The sequence below is a fragment of the Mizuhopecten yessoensis genome, unplaced genomic scaffold (assembly GCF_002113885.1).
Source record: "Mizuhopecten yessoensis strain PY_sf001 unplaced genomic scaffold, ASM211388v2 scaffold716303, whole genome shotgun sequence".
NCBI lineage: Eukaryota > Metazoa > Mollusca > Bivalvia > Pectinida > Pectinidae > Mizuhopecten > Mizuhopecten yessoensis.
Window position 1 is genome coordinate 21440 of NW_018480049.1, and position 27053 is coordinate 48492.

The 27053-nt window shown below is 35.6% G+C and overlaps 1 protein-coding gene across 1 annotated transcript; it reads left to right on the forward strand.

The window, feature by feature from the left end:
- On the forward strand, positions 1-27039 carry LOC110442825 (PDZ domain-containing protein GIPC1-like). The gene is made up of 5 exons (XM_021486635.1): positions 1-420; positions 7128-7497; positions 20171-20271; positions 20983-21064; positions 21541-27039. The coding sequence occupies exons 1-5, from the start codon at positions 133-135 to the stop codon at positions 21723-21725; spliced, it is 1026 nt and encodes a 341-aa protein (XP_021342310.1). The 5' UTR covers positions 1-132; the 3' UTR covers positions 21726-27039.
- Positions 27040-27053: the final 14 nt, after the last annotated feature.

Genomic DNA, 27053 nt, shown 5'->3' on the forward strand with positions numbered 1-27053 from the left:
ATTTCCGTTTCACCTACATTTGTCATACCTTCAAGGTGTATCCTGTTCCAAGGGTTACCTGTAATATTTTATGGTTTTCCGACGATCTGGAGAGACTTTCGGTCTGTGAAAAAAGTGACATTAGACTTCAAAATGCCCCTCTTTGGTAAGAAGAAGGATAAAACGTTAGTTGAAAACCAACAAACGGCAAGATCGCCCCCAGAACCAAACGAACAACGCCCAAGCAATCAACAACCTGCTCCACCTGAATCAAATGGAACATCGGCACCTCGGAGCCAGCCGGTGGACCCTCCGAGGCCAAAGTTAGTGTTCCATTGTCAGCAGGCTCATGGTAGTCCCACTGGTATCATTTCCGGGTTCACAAATGTCAAGGAACTGTACCAGAAAATAGCAGACGCGTACGATATGGACGTTAGTGATGTGAGTATATAACTACCTAGTTAGCGTAATCTTTCACAGTCTACATCAGTCGTGATCATGAGTTCACGGAGTTTATTTTATGGCTGTTTAAACCCTAGTCTAGATGTAAGTGGTGGAAACGTGTTCTTATATATATGGTACTACCTGTTTGAGATAATTAAGAATCGTTTGATTCTAATTACTCCAGAGGAAAGCAGGAAGTACTGACATTGTGTAAAATTCCATTCATCAAGTCAATACATATCCTGGCTACAAGTACAAAGTAGATGTCATTATATTACCGAACTGTTACATATATAGAAGTTTGGGACCCTTATACTAAAACAGACATAAGCAAAATAGAAATGGTGCAGTGTAGAGCAACCAGATTAGTCGCAAACAAATTTAGAAACACCTCCAGTGTTGGTGACAGCTTCAACATCTTAACTGGCAATCACTTGAAGACAGAAGGAGAGTCATGCGACTGACAACACTACACAAAACTATCCATGACAAAGTCAATATAAGAAAAGACCAACTCATACCTCCATCCCGCCACACAAGACAACGCACACTGGAACTCACATCAAACACTCTCATGTAGAACACAGGTACGACAACAATCCTTTTTCCCTTGTAGACTTGAATAACCTGCCTCCAGATATAACCCCCATTACCTCTTCTGACTGCTTTAAACTGTCCCTAAACAAAAAATAATTCTAACTCCCATACTTTATAAATATTCATTTTCACTATCTTTTATCTGTTCTTCTCTTGGCCTAGCACCCACTATCACATGACATGATCTTCAAATAGATGAAGGTGGTCATTATTATGTAGATGTAGATCAAAGATATAAACAAAATTAAGCCACTACGTATTTGTACTAGATACCAAAACAGTCGATGCTTTCAGTAATAAATGTAACGAAAAGGTAGAAATAAAATAGTTCAGATATACAGTAGACTGGTGTAGTGGAGCTAGACAGGGTCGATTGCTGGTAACACTTGGTATATATGTAGTTCAATTGGTTAGAACGTACATCCACAGTTCAGAGGTCCTGGGTTTGAATCCTGGTCTGGCTGTGCATTTTCCCTCTGCTATGTAATGTTGTCCCTTGGACATATCAAGTAAAATACACAATATCTGGCGCCCGGCCTGAGTTGTGCATCATACCAATATTGTGTAGTTTCCAGAAAAAATGCTGAGTTTTCAGAAAATCAATAATTTGAGAAAAAAATAATTGAATATTCAGTCATAAATTAAAATATTCACGAACCTTAATTACTATTTGTGTGAGATGCTTACAGAATACTCCTAAGAAAAGTATGATTGTCTCTGACTTTGGTGTATATAAGATATACGTTTCTCATGGAACACTTGTGGATACAGGATACATGTATGTGCACTCAGGGACTCTTACTTTGATGAGGTCACAGTCAGATGACCCGTTATGTTATGATGTCACAGAAGAAAAACTTTTTTAAAAGTTTTTTTCACTCCTGAATATCAGCAAGTGACACCACCTCATGGATGCAAGTTATTGCACAAGAAAGTCTTTAAATGAGGTTTATCCTATGTAACGTGTGGGCAGTCACCCATCCGGCCACTGACTTCAATCAACAGCGTTTAACAACTAAATAACAGGTAGTACTCATGATGTGCGGCCATTGTTGTCATCGATGTCGGACAATTTGTACACGTTTCTTTCTTGTAAACATGTGCACGCTCCAGTCAAACATCTTTAGGCCCCGGCCATGTATATCCCAACAGTACATGGAGCGTGGAATGTTACCATCACATTGCTGACAGACACATGGGTGTATTGTCATGATGTTACTGTGATAACAATTTGATTATATAATCACGATCTGGCCACCGATTCCCGATTTATTACTTGATTATACATGTGCCAAAACAGAATTATTTGACCAGGTGGTTGATCAAACTATTAATTCGTAATTGAAGTTTCTATCCACCCTCTGCATTCTGATACATTACAATTGAATTTCCGTCAATACTTGAGAAAACATCTACTGCTTCGCGGCCTACATACTTGTCTCTGCTTTGCGATTGAACGTAATAAAAGATATTTAATATGTAAGTAAATATAAGAAAGATATATATGCCATTTTTCATCTCCAGATTTGCATATATATATATTGCAATAGGCAGTCGTTGTTCCGTACCAACAACTTGATTGTTTACCAAGATTTTTGCTGATGTTGACTCAGATAGTTCAAACTACTCTTCATTTTAGCGGCTATAATTTCGTGTCATTCGAACAGGGTTAAGAACTAAATAACAGGTAGTACTCATGATGTGCGACCATTGTTGTCATCGACTCTATAATCCCACCTAGATACAGTTACATTCGATAGACTCTATAATCCCACACGGGTTGCAGTCAATGACTGTTACAATTATAATGTTGTTATCAGAACATGTTAACATCATTATTATCACACAAACAGAAGTCTGTCAGTACGTCATGTGTTTGATTTGATGTTTTATGTCTTGGAAGTGCAAATCGAGGTACATATATCGATGAAGTCATTTCCCTAAAGGCACTACAACAGCTTTTTTCATACCTCATCCTCATAACAGAGCGTCTCATTGGATGACACTGGCCATATGATGGGACCATAAAACATCATGTCGCTCCACTCTCTCCACGCTTTTCCTTGATCATATATTTTCATTATTTGGAGTCTCTCGAGAAAATTGGCAAAAGCCGCCACGACTTATTTCCGAATGATGGAAGCAGGCATCAAAATGGTGCGTCAACCCGATCATTTCTACTATTGTTTAATTGTTCTTTCTTTCTTATTGTTACGTACGTTCAAGGGGAAATAGGATTCTGCCAATTAGTATGTATGTACATATGGGCGGAATCCTATATCCCCTCTAACTTACGTTACGAGGTATGTACATTGTGCGTATGTTACACTCTTGGTCATCGTTCTAGCGACTTCATTCCTCAATGGAATTTCCTGAAACTCCATACAAGTGTGAAGTATGATAATACCTTGAACAAGTTCATGTTTCGAGTTTCTATGTTGAAGGTCAAGGTCACTGTTACTATTTTTAGAAAAAAAATTGTCATCACTCTAGAGACTTCATTCCTCAACGAAATTTCATGAAACTTCTTACAAGTGTTTGGTATGGCAATATCTTGAACAAGTTCACGTTTCAAGTTACTGATCTTTGAGTTAAAGGTCAAGGTCACTTTTACTAGTTTTAGAAAAAAACCTTTGTCATCGCTCTAGCGACTTCATTTTCTCTTACATATATGTCACAATGTGTGAATGCGAGGGGATAATTTGTATCACTTGTGATGCCTTGTTTATTTTTTGAGGCATTATCAAATATTTATGGTTCTTACTGTGAGGTAACACAAATCTTTGTTTCCCCTCGATTAATCATGTTAAACTTGGGCTTCGCTTTCATGAAACATGGTGAACCTTGGAGAAACAAATTTGTTACATCTTGTCTACTGACAGTAATACCTAATCAGGTGACTGTCAATCATTGTCTAAGGTTTGAATGATAGAATGTATGTAATCGTCAATGACTTCCGTAGGTATTGTTAGATATTGTTAGATAGTTACACTATAAATGTAGAATTAGTATCTCATTGTGTCGGTCGATAAGACTACAGTTAACAGTCTACCATCAACTATTTGCCGAAGATCTCGCCCTTGAGTAAATATTCTGTAGCAGAAGTAATGTCAAAGGTCTTATTAAATACTCAAGATAGTGGAGACATACGATAGGCACAGTGTTTATTACACCATTACATGTGATAAATATACATAACAGTATTATCTGTACAGTATATCCGGACACATGTGAGTGATTCTGTATATACAAACAATAGATATGACATAATCTATCAGTATTTCAACTTAAATTGCTCATTAGCATATAAATACCTTCCAAATCGATTCCTTGGAAGTTGCATGAAATGTTTTTCGAGTGTTCTTTAAAAAAAATGCATGTTAGACAATATTAAAGATTGTCAATTTGGAATGGACATTTATGAAGAACTACAACATATGGCATTTAGTGTGCATGTGATTACCTATGTTAGCAATGTACTATAGTTTAGCTAGCTATATAGGCATAAGGATAATAGGATGACACCATGTGCAAACAGGTATAACTACAAATCATATGTGGTTCTTATGTGAACTTTAGATTTTTAATCCATTTCTTTTAGTTCATATACATTTATTATAATCAAAAGCCACAAAAAACATCATGTTTGTAATGAGGTTTTTATTTTTTGATGATATACCTTTACAGGTATGCTATATATAGTGTTAGTAACATTTTTATCACTAAATCACACATACAGGACGGCCAAACCAGAACTGGGACACTCGTAGAATGACAAAAACAGATTGTCTTGTTTAGTGTGCCTATAGCTATTGAACGTTTTAACATGGTCAGGTTTTAGAGGTTAGGAATGTTGAATAATAAAGCAGAAAGTCAAACACTGTTGAGTGGTCATTGTGTTCTATCGAGTAAACGGCTCGAGGAGATAATACTGACACACTGGGTATATTTGTATCTGTGACAATGCGGGTCACACAATCACAGATAACATCTGTACCTGTATGATGCCTGGACTCGTGTGCATTCCTGTCTCCTTGTTTATATATTGTAACCAACATGAGCTAATAATGGTCACCTATGGAAAAGCTTCTATAAAAAACCACAAAGGGCCATAACTCTGTATGTTGGTATAGTGAAACACAAGGCCTGATTTTGGTATCGGACACTGTGCTTTCCAAAGAGGTACTTGCATACAAAATTTGGCATATGTAGGTGGCCGAGTAATGAGATATGCCCTGGTTAAAGGACAAAGGGTAAACAAAGGACCCTTACACCGTATTTCAGTTCACAACAGAGTCTGAGTACACAAGTATCAGATAGGCTCCCGATGAAGTGACACACTGTCCCCGGGATAATGGAGGGATCCATATACAAATCTATGGTCCATTCTTTTAGTGACAAATTTACAAAAACAGTACCTTAACAAATATCATAGAATGTAAAATGTGTATACATAGGTATGTACATTGTAATTGTGTTAGGCCAAAACAAATGTGTTTCTGCTATCATCCTCTTAAAAAAAAGGGTCGGTAGGTAGGCATTTTCTTTTTATCTTCGAAAATATTTTCACTTTGGTTATATACAAATATAGAGCAGGAGTTCTGTCAATAATATAAAACATTTATATAGCACCCTATATACATGGTTATTTGTAAAATTACTCTAAAGCCCAATAAAAAGTTCAGGCATACACATCTAGGGTAGGTTTAGGGTTAGTGGAAGCACAAGTTTTTTGTTGTTTTATAGAACTTGGTACAGTGTACTTGTCTGAATATGACAGGTTAATAAAATAAATAAGGAACCAGAAATAAATGGCAGCCATTCTTCAACTCTTTATTTGATGTAATAAGGGGAAGTCTGTTTCAGTGTTGAAATTTAAATAAAAGAAGTACAATGAGGCTATAGTCTGTTAAATACTTATTTGATGCAACTCCATCACACAAGTTGAATGAAACATTGGTATAGAATTGTACCTGTCTATATCTGCAAATCTGAGATTTTCTGTCATTTTCCTCGAATGAGATTGCATAAGTTGAGTCATACACCATGATACAGAATAAAGTATATATTTCTGCATGAACCCTGGTTTTGGCTTTGAAAAGGCTTAGGACTGCACCACTTTTGTAGTGTGATACCATGTTTATTAAATCAACAAAATTATTTTGCTTAAAAGTCTGAAATAGCCATGCAGTGTTACGATTGCCAAACTTTGACATATTTTCAACATAAATGCATTTATACGTTTGATAACGTTATAGATGAACAAATTATCAGAAACCTTTGAAATTTTTATGTGGGAGAAAGCGAACAAATAATATCTGAATATAAATACTTACACTGACTCGTGTTTGACAAATAATACCATATTTATCCTGCAATAAGCCAAAGGATCAACACAAAATCTCTGACTGCAAGTAGGGGGCTTATTACAGGATAATGAAAAAGCTTTGTTGGCATTTCTTCTTGCAATATACATTTTGTATATTGATGGGCTTATTGCTGGATAAATAAACTAATCTGTAACGGATACCTGTAGAAATTCTGCTGCTTTCCAAAGTAGGTAATGGTAAAAAATAAGTGTGAAAACAAATTTAGTCTGCCTTTGATATAAATAAACTTGTCAATTAAAAATAATCTGTATATTGTATACCAGGAAATATTCACTTAGTCAAATTTTCACCCTGTGATGGTAAAATCAATTTTCGCCCAATATTAAACTTGCCCTTCACACTTAATAACTATGTATACTATGTTATTTATTAATATTTGTTAAAACAATAAATTTGCCCTAATTACAGAGGGCAAAAAAAGGTGAAAATAAAATTGCAGCGAAAATTTCCCGGTATACAGTATATGCTTACTTCAGAATTTTTCTGACCTTGAACGAAGGGAAAAACTCAACTTGGGTCGAAAACATAATATATACACCCCATTTTATATGCAGTGAGTATTTGTCAGTGCATATCATAGATGAATTCAACAATTAAAATTTGTGAATTACAGTGTGAAGAGGGTGGGAATTAACCGAGACCAAACAATAGGAGGCTTTACAGTTTGATGAAGGCAAAGGATATATTAATGAGATATCAATATTTCTGTTTTGCCAGATTTTATTTTGTACGCTGAACACACACAAGATTGACATGGCGAAGTTGCTGGGCGGTCAGATTGGACTGGACGATTTCATCTTTGCCCACATTAAGGGACGGCCGAAGGAACTGGACGTTACAAAGTCTGAGGATGCCCTGGGCTTGACAATCACAGACAATGGTGCTGGATACGCGTTCATCAAAAGAATTAAGGAAAATAGCATTATGGACACAATGCCTTTAATTGCAGTAGGAGATCATATAGAAAAAATCGACGGAAAGAACTTAATAGGGTGTCGTCATTTTGAGGTGGCGAAAATGTTAAAAGAAATACCAAAAGGGAGCACCTTCACCATTAGGACGGTGGAACCCCTGAAGTCAGGTTTTTGTAAGTATACATGTGCACTGTTGTTGTTTTGAAACATTATTTATATGCGAAATGTTCGCTGCATCTGTCTTTCAGTTTATTCTTGCTTCTTTTAGTCAAACTAGAGCTCGGCAATGTGTAAAGCTGTCCTTTATGCTTATTGACCATACATTGTACATCAATTGAAGGGAACATGGTGTTGGTATAAAAGAGGTCACAATTTTATTCTAACGAATGGAACGATTGGCTCCGTTCTGTACAGAGGGAAATCCCAGTTATAATATTACCGCATATATATAGATGTTTTGTTTTTGTTTTTGTATTGTTTTACGGCCTGTCAACAATTTGAGTCATTTCGGACCTAACAACAAATGTAAAAAATAGACTTTCAACCACATATAGAATAACAGCACTGGTGACTCAATCATGAAAAAATATTTCTGTATTGCCAAATGATATGCTTAAAAGAAACCACCTTTCACTAACAAAAAGGCAGTGACTTTTGGGACACTGATGTTAAGAGTCCTGGGCTTGTTCTTTTATTGTGGGATTCATCAACATTTTGATTCGGGTAAAAAAATTTAAGAAGATGTCACATTTATGATTACCCTACAAATAATATCAGAAGCACTGGAGCTAGCCTGGTCCTGGCTGGTATATATAGTTCCCTTGTATTTTTATGGGTAGCCTGGTCCTTGTATGGGTAGCCTGGTCCTGGCTGGTATATATAGGGCCCTTGTATTTTTATGGGTAGCCTAGTCCTTGTATGGGTAGCCTGGTCCTGGCTGGGATATATAGTGCCCTTGTATTTTTATGAGTAGCCTGGTCCTTGTATGGGTAGCCTGGTCCTCACGCTGGCATATATAGTGCCCTTGTATTTTTATGAGTAGCCTGGTCCTTGTATGGGTAGCCTGGTCCTTGTATGGGTAGAGTGGTCCTTGTATGGGTAGACTGGTCCTGTCTGGGATATATAGTGCCCTTGTATTTTTATGAGTAGCCTGGTCCTTGTATGGGTAGCCTGGTCCTCACGCGGGTATATATAGTGCCCTTGTATTTTTATGGGTAGCCTGGTCCTTGTATGGGTAGACTGGTCCTGTCTGGTATATATAGTGCCCTTGTATTTTTATGGGTAGCCTGGTCCTGGCTGGTATATATAGTGCCCTTTTATTTTTATGGGTAGCCTGTTCCTTGTATGGGTAGCCTGGTCCTTGTATTGGTAGACTGGTCCTTGTATCGGTAGCCTGGTCCTTGTATGGGAAGACTGGTCCTTGCATGGGGAGAGTGAGCCTTGTATGGGGAGAGTGGGCCTTGTATGGGTAGACTGGTCCTGGCTGGCATATATAGTGCCCTTGTATTTTTTTGGGTAGCCTGGTCCTTGTATTGGTAGACTGGTCCTGTCTGGTATATATAATGCCCTTGTATTTTTATGGGTAGACTGGTCCTTGGATGGGTAGACTGGTCCTGGTTTGGGTAGACTGGTCCTGGTATGGGTAGTGCCCTTGTATTTTTATAGGTAGCCTGGTCCTTGTATTGGTAGACTGGTCCTGTCTGGTATATATAATGCCCTTGTATTTTTATGGGTTGCTTGGGGCCTGGTCGTTTATGGGGGAACAACCGGTTTGACTGTTTATAAATGTAACAATTTCAGGTATAAATCCTGGCGGACCTGCAAACGTTTATGCAAGCCTTTGTCAAGGCTCGCCCACAAGCAGCATCAGATTACTAGGTCTGACCTTATTTAATAAACGAACAACTGTAGACCAACCAGTTTAACCGTTTAAACGAAAATGGCCCTGGTCCTCATATGGGTAGACTGGTCCTTGGATGGGTAGACTGGTCCTGGTTTGGGTAGACTGGTCCTTGTACGGGTAGACTGGTCCTTGTACGGGTAGACTGGTCCTTGTATCGGTAGCCTGGTCCTTGTATTGGTAGACTGGTCCTGTCTGGGATATATAGTGCCCTTGTATTTTTGTGGGTAGCCTGGTCCTTGGATGGGTCGGCTGGTCCTCTCTGGTGTATATAGTGCCCTTGTATTTTTATGGGTATCCTGGTTCTTGTATGGGTAGACTGGTTCTTGTATGGGTAGACTGGTACTTGTATGGGTAGACTGGTTCTTGTATGGGTAGACTGGTACTTGTATGGGTAGACTGGTCCTGGCTCGTATATATAGTGCCCTTGTATTTTTATTGGTAGCCTTGTCCTTGTATTGGTAGACTGGTCCTTGTATCGGTAGCCTGGTCCTTGTATTGGTAGACTGGTCCTGTCTGGTATATATAGTGCCCTTTTATTTTTATGGGTAGCCTGTTCCTTGTATGGGTAGACTGATCCTTGTATGGGTAGACTGTTCCTTGTATGGGTAGACTGGTCATTGTATGGGGAGACTGGGCCTTGTATGGGTAAACTGGTCCTTGTATGGGTAAACTGGTCCTTGTATGGGTAGCCTGGTCCTGGCTGGGATATATAGTGCCCTTGTATTTTTGTGGGTAGCCTGGTCCTTGGATGGGTCGGCTGGTCCTCTCTGGTGTATATAGTGCCCTTGTATTTTTGTGGGTAGCCTGGTCCTTGGATGGGTCGGCTGGTCCTCTCTGGTGTATATAGTGCCCTTGTATTTTTTTGGGTAGCCTGGTCCTTGTATTGGTAGACTGGTCCTTGTATCGGTAGCCTGGTCCTTGTATTGGTAGACTGGTCCTGTCTGGTATATATAGTGCCCTTTTATTTTTATGGGTAGCCTGGTCCTGGCTGGGATATATAGTGCCCTTGTATTTTTGTGGGTAGCCTGGTCCTTGGATGGGTCGGCTGGTCCTCTCTGGTGTATATAGTGCCCTTGTATTTTTATAGGTAGCCTGGTCCTTGTATTGGTAGACTGGTCCTTGTATCGGTAGCCTGGTCCTTGTATGGGGAGGCTGGTCCTTGTATGGGTAGACTGGTCCTTGTATGGGTAGACTGGTCCTGGCTGGTATGGTGATCTTGTAATTGTATTTGTATTGGTAGCATCATCCTGGCTTTAATGATGTCTTGCACCGGCCAGGACCAGGTAGCCACCTACCAGTTTATTATACAGTAGCTGGCCACAGAATAAAACTGACCGTTTGTACAGTGTTAAGACTGTTTGGTTTTCCAAGAAGACTTTTCATATTTTGCTTGCTTCTCTAGATCTTATTACTTACTGCCATTTTGTTATTCCATTGAGATGATTTTATTGAGTTGATGATACAATTTGTTTTATGCTGCTGGTTTGGGTAATTTTTTCAGAATTTTGTTTCCTTTCTTTTTCTTTTAACCCATGCATCTTTGTTGCTTTGTTTTGTATCTTAATGTGCAATATGGCATTCTATGTGTGAAGCTTTGTTTAATCATTGTTTGGAGGTATACTTCTTCACGAATGTTCAGTCCACTTAGATTCCTGGTAACGTTGATCATGTGTAACAGTTTGTGCATATTTTTGTTGTTATTTTAACTCGCATATATTAATGACATAAAATAATTGAACGTAGATAATTCAAAAGATAACTTGCATTGTGATACTAGATACGAGAGATAATATAACTTTCATTTGGTGATAAGCCTATATACATGCCTCCACACTTTATATATAGATATTACTACGTATTGATATACTGTACCTAGCTATATACTGTGGTAGTTGGAAGTATAATGGCTGACATTACAATAAATGTAATGTACTAATTAGTAGGTATATTTGTTTATATGTCTGTTTTTACCTGGTCTTGCCTGTTGTTGTTTCCTGAACATTGTATGGTGTACATGTGCTAGTGTGGTACAATACATATAGTACGGTATATATATGGTATATGGTATTTTAAGTGTCGTAAACTAACTGCAGTGAACCAACATTGTTCTTGGGGTCAACTAGTTACCTAATATCACCAACACTCGAGTCTTCCGCATTCCAAGTTCAGTTTATATTGCTATCTGCTGACTGCTGACTCACTGAAAATGAAATCAGATTTTTTTACTGGGACAGTATTATCTGATTATTTGAGGTCAAGAGCATATTATACATTTATGGACATTTGACCTGGTGATTATGATATCACATCATATTTACCAGCACAAAAGCTCATAACTGTTTTATTATATGCTTCAACAATGCAATTTTTGTTTAATCTCCAGACAATAAGAAATGTTTGTAACAAATGAGGCTTCTTTTTTTTAAAACTTTTATCCATGATTTCTCTCACATGATCATTTGAAAACAGAAATAAAGGGATTAGATAAATTTGGTTCATGTTCAGCCTGAAAGAGATCTTTCTGTATGCTCGGTAAATCAGCCAAACATCTATGTTCAGGTAGGCATTACACGTTATCGTGTTTGACGTGTCTGTAATGGATACCAAATTACATAGTTAATTAATTTTGTGTGAATGTATTTATACATTTTGGATGCAATAGATTTATATTTTGATCTTACTCGTTGGAGTGGGTTTAGATTATTACGCATAAGAGTTAGACATGTCGTCCCCTTTGATTCGTGGCTCACACAACCGGGCTCAGATGTGTCAGAAATATCAGTAGGGTTTTATGTATTGAACATGGTACCGAGCTAAACATTTTGGTATTGTTATCGGTGAAGTTGATGCATTGTATTTTGATATTTGATGTTAAGCTATGGCTAGCAATGAAAAAGGAAACTGAGTGTGTTTGTATTGCTCTAATACAGTGGCAACAACGGTTGCCATGGAAACACTTATGGATTAATAAGTTGGATATAGCAAGGAGTATAGGGTGCCTCAGACGTATTACCTGTCGTTAAGTATCTGGTTTCGTACAAGCTTGATAGGTAGTCAATAGGGTACTGCTATTCTGTATGGGCGTTGATTGTGTTGCTACAAAATGAAACAGATTAATTTTTGTACTTTAATTAAACAAAACAACGTATTGCCATGGCAATTATCTGTTAATATATGGTGCTGTAAAATCTTACAGTATCTACATGTATATTTTAGGTTAACACCACCAACAGCTGTGCATGTGCATAAAGCTTAAGATGTTCAAATACAAAAGTCTTTTCTCTAACACCATCAACGTTTACAACTATTTCCATAAGAATCATTCTCTAAATAAAAGTGACAAATTATTCTTGTACAAAATTTTCAGATATACTTGTCATCCAGAACCTTACATAAATAGAAAATACTGTGAATATTTACATTGTATCTATCTAGATTATCTTAAGTTCTCCCCTTAATCATGACTTTGTGGACACAATTTGGAATTAGCTAATTATCTCACGAGGAAACAGTTTGGATGTTTCAGACCACATTTGACTTCATGGTTCAGTTACATTGTAAATATGTTTCTGGTAAATATGGCTTGTTTTCTTGACATTTGATAATGTTGCAATGCATGTGGGTATACTGCATATGTATTTTACCCAATTCAGGTAAAGGTTTGTCAGATAGAGTCAACCAAGTATTTCTGTCAGTTATAGCTAAGATAGGGCATCTATTGTACTAAATGGTCCTAAATGGTTTATCATGTTAATGTCAGTTTATGTCCACAGTATCATGACCAGTCTTTGATTACCCACGTCTGTATGTGTTTTATCAAACAGTTTATCGATGAATAATTCAGTGGGTATATCTATAGTTAGGCCACATGCTAGAGCCAAGCATCTCCTATTAAGGAGTGTGTCTGTATTCAGGGTTAATGTATTCCATTGTGTTTTTCTGTAATAAATGTCAGCCTGTAATGTTTGTTAGGAGAGTAAGTACATTTTATACTCAAAGAGTGCATGTACATACACTGTAGAACACATGATAGGTACATGTATTGTAATACATTGTTTATACACTGTAGCACACATGACAGGTACACTGTAATACATTGTTTATATCCTTACCATGGAATACATGTACATACACTGTAGCACACATGGCAGGTACACTGTAATACATTGTTTATATCCTTGCCAGGGAGTACATGGGGGGTACATGTACATACACTATAGCACACATGGTAGATACACTGTGATACATTGTTTATATCCTTACCATGGAGTACATGTACATACACTGTAGCACACATGATAGATACACTGTAATACATTGTTTATATCCTTGCCAGGGGGTACATGTACATACACTATAGCACACATGGTAGATACACTGTGATACATTGTTTATATCCTTACCATGGAGTACATGTACATACACTGTAGCACACATGATAGGTACATTGTAATACATTGTTTATACACTGTAGCACACATGATAGAAACACTGTAGTACATTGTTTATCAGTGCCAGGGAGTACATGTATATACACTATAGCACACTTGATAGATACACTAATATATTGTTTATATCCTTACCATGGGGTACATGTACATACACTATAGCACACATGACAGGTACACTGTAATACATTGTTTACATCCTTGCCATGGAGTACATGTACATACACTATAGCACACTTGATAGATACACTGTAATACATTGTTTATATCTTTACCATGGAGTACATGTACATACACTGTAGCACACTTGATAGATACACTGTAATACATTGTTTATATCCTTGCCAGGGAGTACATGTACATACACTATAGCATACTTGATAGATACACTGTAATACATTGTTTATATCCTTGCCAGGGAGTACATGTACATACACTGTAGCACACATGACAGGTACACTGTAATACATTGTTTACATCCTTGCCATGGAGTACATGTACATACACTGTAGCACACATAATAGATACACTGTAATACATTGTTTCTATCCTTACCATGGATTACATGTACATACACTGTAGCACACATGACAGGTACACTGTAATACATTGTTTACATCCTTGCCATGGAGTACATGTACATACACTGTAGCACACATGACAGGTACACTGTAATACATTGTTTACATCCTTGCCATGGAGTACATGTACATACACTGTAGCACACATGATATATACACTGTAATATATTGTTTATGTCCTTACCATGGAGTACATGTACATACACAGTAGCACACATGATAGATACACTGTAATACATTGTTTATATCCTTGCCATGGAGTACATGTACATACACTGTAGCACACATGATAGATACACTGTAATACATTGTGTATATCCTTACCAGGGAGTACATGTACATACACTGTACCACATGTACACATGATAGATACACTGTAATACATTGTTTATATCCTTGCCAGGAAGTACATGTACATACACTATAGCACACTTGATAGATACACTGTAATACATTGTTTATATCCTTACCATGGAGTACATGTACATACACTGTAGCACACATGATAGATACACTGTAATACATTGTTTATATCTTTGCCAGGGAGTACATGTACATACACTGTAGCACATATGATAGATACACTGTAATACATTGTTTATATCCTTGCCATGGAGTACATGTACGTACACTGTAGCACACATGACAGGTACACTGTAATACATTATTTATATCCTTACCATGGGGTACATGTACATACACTGTAGCACACATGATAGATACACTTTAATACATTGTTTATATCCTTGCCAGGGAGTACATGTACATACACTGTAGCACACTTGATAAATACGCTGTAATACATTGTTTATATCCTGACCATGGAGTACATGTACATACACTGTACCACACATGATAGATACACTGTAATACATTGTTTATATCCTTGCCAGGAAGTACATGTACATACACTATAGCACACTTGATAGATACACTGTAATACCTTGTTTATATCCTTGCCATGGAGTACATGTACATACACTGTACCACACATGATAGATACACTGTAATACATTGTTTATATCCTTGCCATGGAGTACATGTACATGCACTGTAGCACACACGATAGCTACACTGTAATACATTGTTTATATCCTTACCATGGGGTACATGTACATACACTGTAGCACACATGATATATACACTGTAATATATTGTTTATGTCCTTACCATGGAGTACATGTACATACACAGTAGCACACATGATAGATACACTGTAATACATTGTTTATATCCTTACCATGGAGTACATGTACATACACTGTACCACACATGATAGACACACTGTAATACAATGTACATTGTTTATATCCTTGCCAGGGAGTACATGTACATACACTATAGCACACTTGATAGATACACTGTAATACATTGTTTATATCCTTACCATGGGGTACATGTCCATACACTATAGCACACTTGATAGATACACTGTAATACATTGTTTATATCCTTACCATGGGGTACATGTCCATACACTATAGCACACTTGATAGATACACTGTAATACATTGTTTATATCCTTACCATGGAGTACAGGTACATACACTGTACCACACATGATAGACACACTGTAATACAATGTACATTGTTTATATCCTGGCCAGGGAGTACATGTACATACACTATAGCACACTTGATAGATACACTGTAATACATTGTTTATATCCTTACCATGGAGTACATGTACATACACTGTACCACACATGATAGACACACTGTAATACAATGTACATTGTTTATATCCTGGCCAGGGAGTACATGTACATACACTATAGCACACTTGCTAGATACACTGTAATACATTGTTTATATCCTTACCATGGGGTACATGTACATACACTATAGCACACTTGATAGATACACTGTAATACATTGTTTATATCCTTACCATGGAGTACATGTACATACACTGTAGCACACATGATAGCTACACTGTAATACATTGTTTATATCCTTACCATGGAGTACATGTACATACACTGTAGCACACATGATATATACACTGTAATATATTGTTTATGTCCTTACCATGGAGTACATGTACATACACAGTAGCACACATGATAGATACACTGTAATACATTGTTTATATCCTTGCCATGGAGTACATGTACATACACTGTAGCACACATGATAGCTACACTGTAATACATTGTTTATATCCTTGCCAGGCAGTACATGTACAAACAAAGTAACAAATACTGTAGCTACATATGTACATTGTTTACAATTCCCAGGAATACAAGGTATACATGTAGTAACAGATATGTTTCGAGTATTATGAGCAATACATTAATTGTTTATAACCCATGCTAGAAAGTACAAGACGATGTAACAATTAGATACTTTGTAATACTTTGAGTCTATACATTGTATTACATTCAAATTCAAATTCTTTATTTCATCTTGGGCATATACATCTCATTGATTCAAAGGAAAAAAATCATAATGTACATTCAAAATCAGCACAGGCTGTAAGATACAATCAACACATGGAATTTATGAACTAAGAGCTTGAAAATCGAACTAGTTAGAAGCCAACAGAGTAGAATGTAGTAAACATGCATGATATATGAACTTACCCAGGTTAGTTCATTCTTTGATATTACCAGTTGATGATAATTTGATTAATTTATAGACAGAGGGATTAACAAGATTATATAATTTAATATATTTACTTCTTAGTTCGCTGAAGGAAGAGCATTTTAGAATGAAGTGGAATTCGTCTTCTATATCATTTTTACAGAAAGGACAAAGTCTTAAATTCTGAGGATTTTTTTTATGCCTTCCCGTTTCTATTAAAAGATTGTGTGAAGACAGTCATATTTTGACAATTGATTTTTTGTACTTAAGTAAGGTTGACTATATACCCAGTGTACAAAACAGTTGCCCACCCCAATATATACAATGTAATACATTGTTTACCAACAGAGTAAAGACAGAATATAACTCACACTGTATAATATGTACATTGCACCCAGAATAACACACCCAATATTACACTGTTATCCCATGCTTTGCTTTGAAAACAACATCTTGTTGCTTTCTTCTTTTAATTACTTACACTCTTCCTAGATTAAAGCAGGGATGATCGACATGGGCTGTTATGTTACATTGTTAAAATATTCATTGATATTACATAAACATGTTTTTTGGAAGAAAATAGGAATATAACTGCTGTGTGTAGGAGTATTTTTCTGGTTTTAAGTTAAAATGGAGCAAATCTTGCAATTTAGTGCTCCTGAGTTTGATAGAGCCATAGAAAAAAACGTGTAATAGTAGCAAGCGACGGCTAAGGACTCGGTCAGTGTCTGATGATCATCATAACATATTTTGCTATAGAATTATTCATGAAAAAATGCAGAAGTGTTATAGTCACATTAAATTTCTGTTCTCATTGACACACTGTATTCAAGCCTACTTAAACAAAGATGAATGGGTTCGTTCTAGAACATACCGACCATAGAAAGATGAACAGATGTTTAAATTTACCAGATATCACGATTATTTCCTGATTCAGTGAATTTGAAATGTTTTGTATGTGGTGGTGGGTGCCTATTAGTTAACATGGTCGAACTAAGTGATTATGTTTCGTGACACAGAAATTACACAATAGTAGTAAGTAAGCTCAACTTATCCACTAACATATACTGTGCTCAGGAGTAAAGATGCACAGCCATGGAGTTTTATAAATTATTGAGAAGTGCTCTATTTTTGAATAGAATATTCTGGAACAGAATTCATTGATGTAATTCTACATACCATGATTTTGTGCTCCTGTACATGTGTAAGTATAAGGTCTATGAATGATAGACAGGTTTACCTATTTACAACATGCAGGCTCTCTGTTATAAACTTATTCACCCCTGAAGACGCATTTGAACTCTTCCAATTCAAAGGTTGGAATAGTGCATTATACAATTTCAGGGGTGAATGAGTTAATTAAACTTTTGGTGTTTCTATCATGTATCTAGTGGTAACATTCCTCTCACTAAATAAAAGAATAGATACATTAAAATAAGTCAGAAATTTCATTGGAAATTATTATTTGAAAATGGGTCCATTTAATCGATCTTAAAGGGGATGGTTGAAATAAATCCCTGTGTTTACCTGATAGCAATTGCTAAAGGTCAAGATCACCAGGAAGAGTGGGGTATATGGAGGGATGGCTACAGTGTTTTGTTTCATTAGTTAATATTCTTTGTATATTCCCTCCACCTATGTAATAATAAACTGTTAATTTTCATCATATTTCCTTCCTTGCAAAATAAGAAAATATCTTTTCCGCTTTCAAGAGATTACGATTGTGCGTCGCGATGCATGACCATATTGTATTTCAAGTATTGCCATGTATTTTGATATTGTACAGCAATAATTTAACATTCCGACTTTTATTAGACATCACTGGTATACTGGTGTGTACATCTTTTGTGTCTTGTGTATCATTTAGTTACACAGATACCTTTATATAATATTAACATCTAAAAATCCCCAGGAAGACAGACACCTGAGATTGCTGTCGAGAGTAGAAGGAAGGATGAAAATTTCCTGTTCAACAGGTTTTTTTAAAAATGTATTCATCATAATAGAAAAATGTTGCTATGTCATTACCTTGGCAACACAAGGGAAAAAAGTTTTGTCCTATTCTGATCATGATAATACAGATATGTATACACAAATATTTTAATAAAGGATACATGATACTTGGTATAAGCCGTCAAGTTAAGAAATATTAGACTATGAATAGTGAAACGTTTTTATTACAGTGTATCTTAATATCAATTAACATAATAAATGGATGAGGCAACTGGTAAATATCTGTATTGTAAGTTGACATTTTCTCAAGCCCATCCTATAGTCTGTTAGTGAAACAGATATAAGTGTAATACTTTTCTCCAAAGAGCCTGAATTATATAACCACCCTGCACAAGGGTTGATTTGAGAATAAATGTTTAGTACACACCTAACAAAGTTTTCTATAACCGCTCATCCCTCCCTTGGGCCATTATTGAGTTACATGACTTATTACAGAGAAAATAAGAGTGATCAACACTAATAGTTTTAGGAGCCATGTGTTTTGTTGTACTTGGCTGTGTATTATATTCATGAGAGGCTCGTAATGTCAACAGGAAGCTGGTAACCCACCACAATGTCAAAAAGCGAAAAGGACCTCACAATTTTGTCAGGTCTAAAGTAACCAGTAATATTGTCAGGTCCAGCTTCATGTATAGTGAGGTCTTGTAGCCAGCAGTATTGTCAGGTCTAGTAGCCAGTGTTGTTGGCAGGTCTAGTATCCAGTGTTATTGTCAGGTCTAGTAGCCAGCAATGTTGTCAGGTTTAGTAGCCAGTGTTGTTGTCAGGTCTAGTAGCCAGCAGTATTGTCAGGTCTAGTAGCCAGTGTTGTTGTCAGGTCTAGTAGCCAGCGTTGTTGTCAGGTCTAGTAGCCAGCAATGTTGTCCGGTCTAGTAGCCAGCAATGTTGTCAGGTCTAGTAGACAGCAATGTTGTCAGGTCTAGTAGCCAGCAATGTTGTCAGGTTTAGTAGCCAGTGTTGCTGTCAGGTCTAGTAGCCAGCAGTATTGTCAGGTCTAGTAGCCAGTGTTGTTGTCAGGTCTAGTAGCCAGCAATGTTGTCAGGTCTAGTAGCCAGCAATGTTGTCAGGTCTAGTAGTGAGTGTTGTTGTCAGGTCCTCTCAAAAATGTAACAAAAAGCTAATGTAGTGAGTTTCACAACGGATTTTGAAAATCTTAAACTTGTTTTTTTTTTTCATTGGGAAAGCACGCTGTCGCTGTATATGTGTAATGAGATTAAGCTGATAGATATGGTGCAGGTATTTTTTTTATAAAAAATACTCATAATGAAATAAGTTATATTGTCATATAAATTATCATGTTGATATTCTATCTTTTCAGCAAATATTGGCCCGTCAGGGGGAAAGAAGGGATCAAGTAAATATGGGTCTGGAAAGGAAACACTACGCATCCGATCATCTGGGCCAGCCACTGTGGGAATTGTAAGTAACATCATGCGTCACATCTTGAGCTTTTAACATACACATTCTTGGGATGATTGTGGAGGGTGTTCTGTTTATATGTACATACTTTTAGCCATCACCCTAGCAACCTAGTTCTGAGCACTTTTTGATTAAACTATGTACGGTTATCAGAAAACAGAGTTTGTTTCAGGGTGTCAAGGTCACTATAAATGCTACATGTATATATTCAACATTTCTGATCAGTCTGGTGACTAAACTATGAATAGGGTTTGATCAAACTAGGAACAATAACTGATTGTGAGGCATGGGTTGGTTTTTTTCAAGCTTTTATGGCAAAGGTCAAGGTCATTGGTCCTATGCATAAAAACTCTATTATAATCACTCTTGCCACTTTATTTTGAAACAGATATTGATAGATTTACCCAGTCCAGCACCATTGCTGTTACTTGTATTTTGAATGCAACACACTTTAACATTACTGACTGTATTTTGTTTTAAGTCATTTTTTGTAATAATGATAAAATGTAAAGTATTTGCCTATACATTTATCACAAGTAAATGTCTCAGTAACTGAAGCCTTATATAAAGTTAAAAAAAACACAATTTTAACTGGGAACTTATTCACTGTATACAGTTGCTAAAACAGTGTATTCGAAAGACTAATTTACAATAAATTTTGTCTGTCGGATAAGAGCATAATATTTCATGAGAGTTAATTTGTTTTGACAGCCTGATGACGTGATAAATGTTGCCGTGGACAAGATCAATGGACTCCTAGAATCCTTCATGGGAATCAACGATTCAGAACTGGGTAAGAAGTCTATCATTATCATTGTACATGCTAACTCTCTCTATTTTGGAGGGAAAATTTCGATTTTGGACTCTTAAATTGAGCTTTTTTCAACCAGCGAAATTGCTAATCTTGTCCTATTTTCTATGATTTGATGATTTCATCTGAAAGAAAAGCTCAAAAGATGCTGTTTAAAAGTGTTATTATGTTTTTCCCAGGGTGTATATACACACCTTTTATTTATGTGTTTAATTCTGAGCATGGCTACTAATCCCCCCTGGAAATTTCAAAAAGGTGGCAGGTATGTATATCATCACATCACAGTCTGTCGGACCGTCTTTGTTATTTCGTATTTCTATTTCTGGAGTACGTGTATTATTGTATCAAAAATAATAATAAGTTTTGTACCTAAACAATGAATGCAGTGACACTTCCTGTTGATCATCTCTATAAAGAATATCAGTCAATAACAATAATCATGAAAACTTCTTATGTAGCAACAACAATATGGGAGATGGGAAGCGCCTCGGAAAATCCTCACGATTTTACAACCAAGATTGACGAGTCTGAGATTAAGGATTTCGGATTTACCGACGACTTTATATTTGACCTCTGGGGAGCTATAAGTGACGCCAAGCAAGGAAGGCTTCAGAAAACGGCAAATTTTGAGGAACAGTTCTAATGCCTAACAAAAATACCTGTAGTCATTTTGATACTAGACAGAGTCGATGAAGTATTGAAATCATAGATCCTGTATTTGGTATAGATTGTGTATTGCCATATCATTGAAAAGAACGTGTCCAATCACTGGTCAATGTATGTTAAATTTGTTAATCATTTAAGTTGTACAAGCACCGTTCCACAAATGTTACATATCTAATGTTGAAAATTATTTTTATTTTTAATATATAAGTGTACTGTTATGTAATCACCTGTGATGCTGATTGTTTGACATGCAAATGAAATGCAGTTTTATTGCAAGAAACATAATACTTTGTTACTGTCCTATGGTGTATAAATGTATCTGAAGTTTTGTGGCTTGTAACAAAAGCTACTGGGATTCTATTACATACTTATCCAAAAAAAGGTTCCGGAAAAGATTTTTTTTTTTGCCAAATCCGTCATAAGTGTTGCAACATTTCCCTTTCAACGAAATTATTGCTCAATTTGACTTATCTCTACAATATTAGTTCTTTGTTCACCGAGGGTGTACTCAGTCATCTTGACAAAAAAATACGCTGATAAAAATGGAAATATACACAATCTTGATGTGAAGATGGTGAAAAAAATATTCTTAATACAAAGTACTGGAAATATAAGTACTGGTGGCAAGCAAATAAGCCTATTGCATACATTATGGGCAAAAACTTAATTACTTACTTTTCGTATTTTCACCAATTTGTGACTTTTCGTATTTTTAGCAATTTCTGACTTTTCGTATTTTCACCAGTGTTAAGCTATTACAGGCTTCGTCTAACATCAAAGTTTTCAATGTCTTTATGTGACCAAAGAGTTTTGATTTTAAAAATAGAAGTACTTATTACAACCAAACAATATTGTATCTTGTTGAAAAAAAATTGGGTTGTTTCTGAAGAAATTTTTCTTCCAATATGTGATCCTATAATTCACAAGATTTAACCAAGAAACTGATGTTAAATAGATCTCTATATTTAAATTTCTTTGTATGTAAATAGCTTTATAGATCGCTATACTAAAAAGTACAACACATATTAACATTTATAAAATTTGTTCCCTATTTTTTATTTAGCGTGTTGATTGCTGTAAAGTTCCCGTGAATTCCAGTAGGTTGTAGACTGACCTTGCGTCTCAGAACCACACTTTTACAAACACTGTAACATATTAATACCTTCATATAATGGTATCAACACTAATATTGTATATAAACTTTTGACTAGTTCCCGACTTTGGGACAAAAACGTTTGCCTTGAATTTTCTCATTCTTAAAAAAATTCTCCAGGAATACATTGTCTCATTATTTTAACTCATTTCAATTAAAAAATTAAGACTTATTATTGTCATATGAAAGTATTCCTTCTGTGTGTAGATTTTCCAAAACAATATTTATAGCTAGTTAGGATTTTTTTTTTTTATATATACAGTAACCTTATAATTAGCATAGTGTGATAACTTAAGAAGAGTGAGGAAAGTCTGTGTATTGTGTCATTGATATAGATAGGACTGCTTTCATTTAACATGTACGAAATAATTTAACTGGTCGGACCAGGGTTGTTCCTTTATGAAACAGGAATAGACCCTGTGGTCCATAGTGGTATGACGTTGTTTTCTCTTATTCCTGTGTGTATATGACAAAACTGTCCAGGTCAAGAAAGGGGTGAATGAAAATTCTATCTTGCACCCCATTTCATGTACGTGATGCCAATTACGATGTGATGTCAAAAAATCGTTAACATTTTCATGACTTGATGAGGAAATCGTGACACAATTGTTGTGGTTTTTGACCTAATTCTGGTGATTGAAATGAGAGAAAAGTACTCTCTCATGCCATGATTGTAGAATAGAGAAAATTCCACCATCAGGATTTTCAAGTCGGTGCAAAACTCTTGGCAAGCCTCAGATTTTACCCGATTCGAAAACCCCACGGATGGAATTTCCCCATCCTACACCCTACATGTGGACATGAAAGTGTCTAATATTCTGGCACCGACTTTCTAGGCCTGCCCTCCTCCCTACAAAATGTCACCAGTAGACAAATCTGTTGTTATGCAATACAAATGAAGACCTGTGGTGTCCATTTAACTGAGAACTCAATGTAACAAATATTCCAACTATCATATTAATCTTAACCAAATCAGCATGTCCAAGTGCAATTTAAAATGTCAGATTATTATAAAAATCACCCATTTTCTATTTCGTAAATGATTTTTGAGCATTTGGAACAAAATGGCATAGTTGCTGTTATAAAAAACAGATGTTTATTATGTTTTGATGATCTTTACTGTAAACATAGTCGTTTAAGTGGTATTTCTATTTAGAACTGTGCCAATCGCAGTCATCAAAAAGTTCAGGGCTGTCGAGAGCGCTCATTATGCACTTCAGCCTATGTAAGAAGTATAGAATTTCAAGTACATACAGATTCGTTTTAAAAAGGCCAGAAATATGCAGGTGAGATTTATTTTTGAAATCCTAGTTGATATCTTGGAAAGTTTTATCTCCTATGAATAGTTTTCATTAAGATGCCTTACAGTGAGATACATTTATATGCAATTTTCATCTGTCTGTTGCAAAAATGATTTAATGTTATTCTTCTTAGAATAATTGTTCACTTAAGCCTTAACTCATGTGTGTTTGTTAATGAATATTTCTATATTCCACTTTAATATGTCGTGTTGTTTGACACTTTGTCATCAAGTGTTCGCTATAAATCACTTATATTTCATGCATTGATGCAAACAATATGAGCCATATTGAAGATTTTGATTTCGCGATTTTGATAACATAACACCATATAAATATTAATATATATAACTCTTGTGGATCAAACCTGAATATTTAATCATGAGAAATTTGAATTTTCAAATCATAATTTCTTAAATAGAGACACATTCCCTCAAGAAAAATAAGTTATTTACAGTGAATGAGTTGTTGTCTATTAAATGTTAATAGAAATATTAAAGTACACTAATATATTTTTGACATATTCTTTTTTATATGAAAATTGTGATAATTGATAGACATTCCATTTCTATGATTGCAAAAAACGCCCAAACGAATGAAGTGCATTTTCAGTGATATTTGTTCAAATATCATTTTGTGATTTTAGAAACAAATAGTGTTACTGTTAAAATTATTATTCTAATAAGTCGTTAATTTGTTTTAGAAAATATTTGTTGAGGTATGTTCAGTTGAACTTTGATTAGTTAACACCGACCAAACCAATTTACTTTGTCTTGTGCTGTTTTCTTACACATTGTTAAACTAGATTTGCTATATGTAAAAAATCCATTTATATAGACACATTTCTGTAATTTAATAGGGTGCAATAGATTTGAATACAAATTAAATCTGGAGGTTTCCAAGGAGTATGTTACAGGACAACGGTGACAAAATTAGGCGTTGATTATTCTACAATTGGATGTTGTGAGGAGATATTGTGATACACTTGTGTGCTGTCTGTACAAGCTCTATCGTTAGGTATGGTTTTGATGTAGACGTTCTTGTTTTAAATATCGTACATAAAGTACGTTGTTGTGATGTAGAGAGTTTTAAAGGAGAAGGAGAATAAAAACTATATTTTATAAGGACCACCAACAGTCTTACTGTCGGACAATAATGAGGAATTGAAGAATGCATTACTCGATTTTCTAAAATGGTTGACTTTAAAAATGGTAATTTTGTTTATAGTAAATACAGAAATGTCAGCGAACAGCATGTGTACTGTAATTTAGAGCTTTTAATTTCGCAAACTTCAAGCTTTTTCCTTAAAATATTTCATCAAGTTGTTTTCCTTGTGTTTCTTTAAAGTAGAATTTTGTCTAGTTTCCAGCAGGTTTTTTCCAGTCATATAGTAACAACAATGAATGTTGCGTTTGTTGAATTTTATTCATAAGAACTTTTTTATAATGTTACAGAAACCTCAAGGGAAATCGTTCTACAAAGTATTGAACCGTTTTTCTACTGTACGGATTCTATCATAACTTCCTTACGAAGGAAACACATTCATAACAACATAGATCATTTCATATTCATTAAATAATTATGATTGTTATACAATTATTCACCATGCTTTATGTATGAAAACTGATCCTTGTTCTATTCATAATTCATCATTTGTTGCAAAAACTTTCGTCATCCCGCAATTATCATAAATATGCATTGTATGTAGCCCCGACATCTCAACAGTACAGCTTGCTGTTTCTCTCGTCAATGATACTGTAAAAAGCTTACGTTTTGCTCACATTTATTTTCGCGGACTGATATTTCCGTATCTAGTGTTCAGATATTATTTATCCATTACACCACTCAGCGTGCATGGCTCATGTCGGGTAAACATTTTAACTTACATGAACTAACATAAATGTCAAAACCAAGTAGTCTACAGAGGTTGACGAGTGATGGAGTAAAAACTTTGAATTCCCTGGTGATTGTAAAACATGATTTATTTATTTTCATTTATTGCTATATATAGCCTAATTACTACTTTGACATAATTCTTAAACTTTTGATTGCTTGCCTTTATGTTGGTTTTACCAGCTTGGCTGATTTTGGATTGCTTGCCTTAATGTTGGTTTTACCAGCTTGGCTGATTTTGAATTGCTTACCTTTATGTTGGTTTTACCAGCTGGACTGGAGTCAGTTTATTGAAAACATCAGTGGAATATTACAAAATGAAATCAAATACTTTCATTTAAGTTTGAAAACGTAAGTATTGTCAGATTATAACTTCTCCATTTTAACATCATTCATTCGCCCAACATATTAGTACTGTCCCATTTAGTGTACTGCCTGGTTACATGTAGAATACCATCAACAGTGTACCTCTGTCGATCATTGTATACTACAAACCTCTTTTGACAAAACAAACTGAAAAAGCCAGCATTTCAAAACATTGCCTGCAAATTCTGTGATTTATATTTAAGAAAGCAGTTTGTCCGAATGCTCTTTAATTATTTCAATATTTAACTTTCAAAGTGTTGATTGTGATATTGCACACTTAAGTTTTATTAGCTCACCTACCCGAACATATGAGCTGTGTGTCTGTCATCATTGAACCAAAATATACAAAAAAAAAAAAAATTAAGGAAAAGATAAATAAGTGTTTTGTTGAAATTAAGCTGGAAGTTTGGTTTGTAGTGACCTGTGTGATAAGTATATTGTCTAAATACAAAGGATTATGTACACACTGTTTCAGGCAGATTTCACCATTAATTCATACATTGTCATGGCTACCTGTGTGTTGTTGTGCATCATCTCTGGTCTGTAATGGTAACAAAATAAATGAATTTAATGTTACTCAACCCTATGTCTTGTG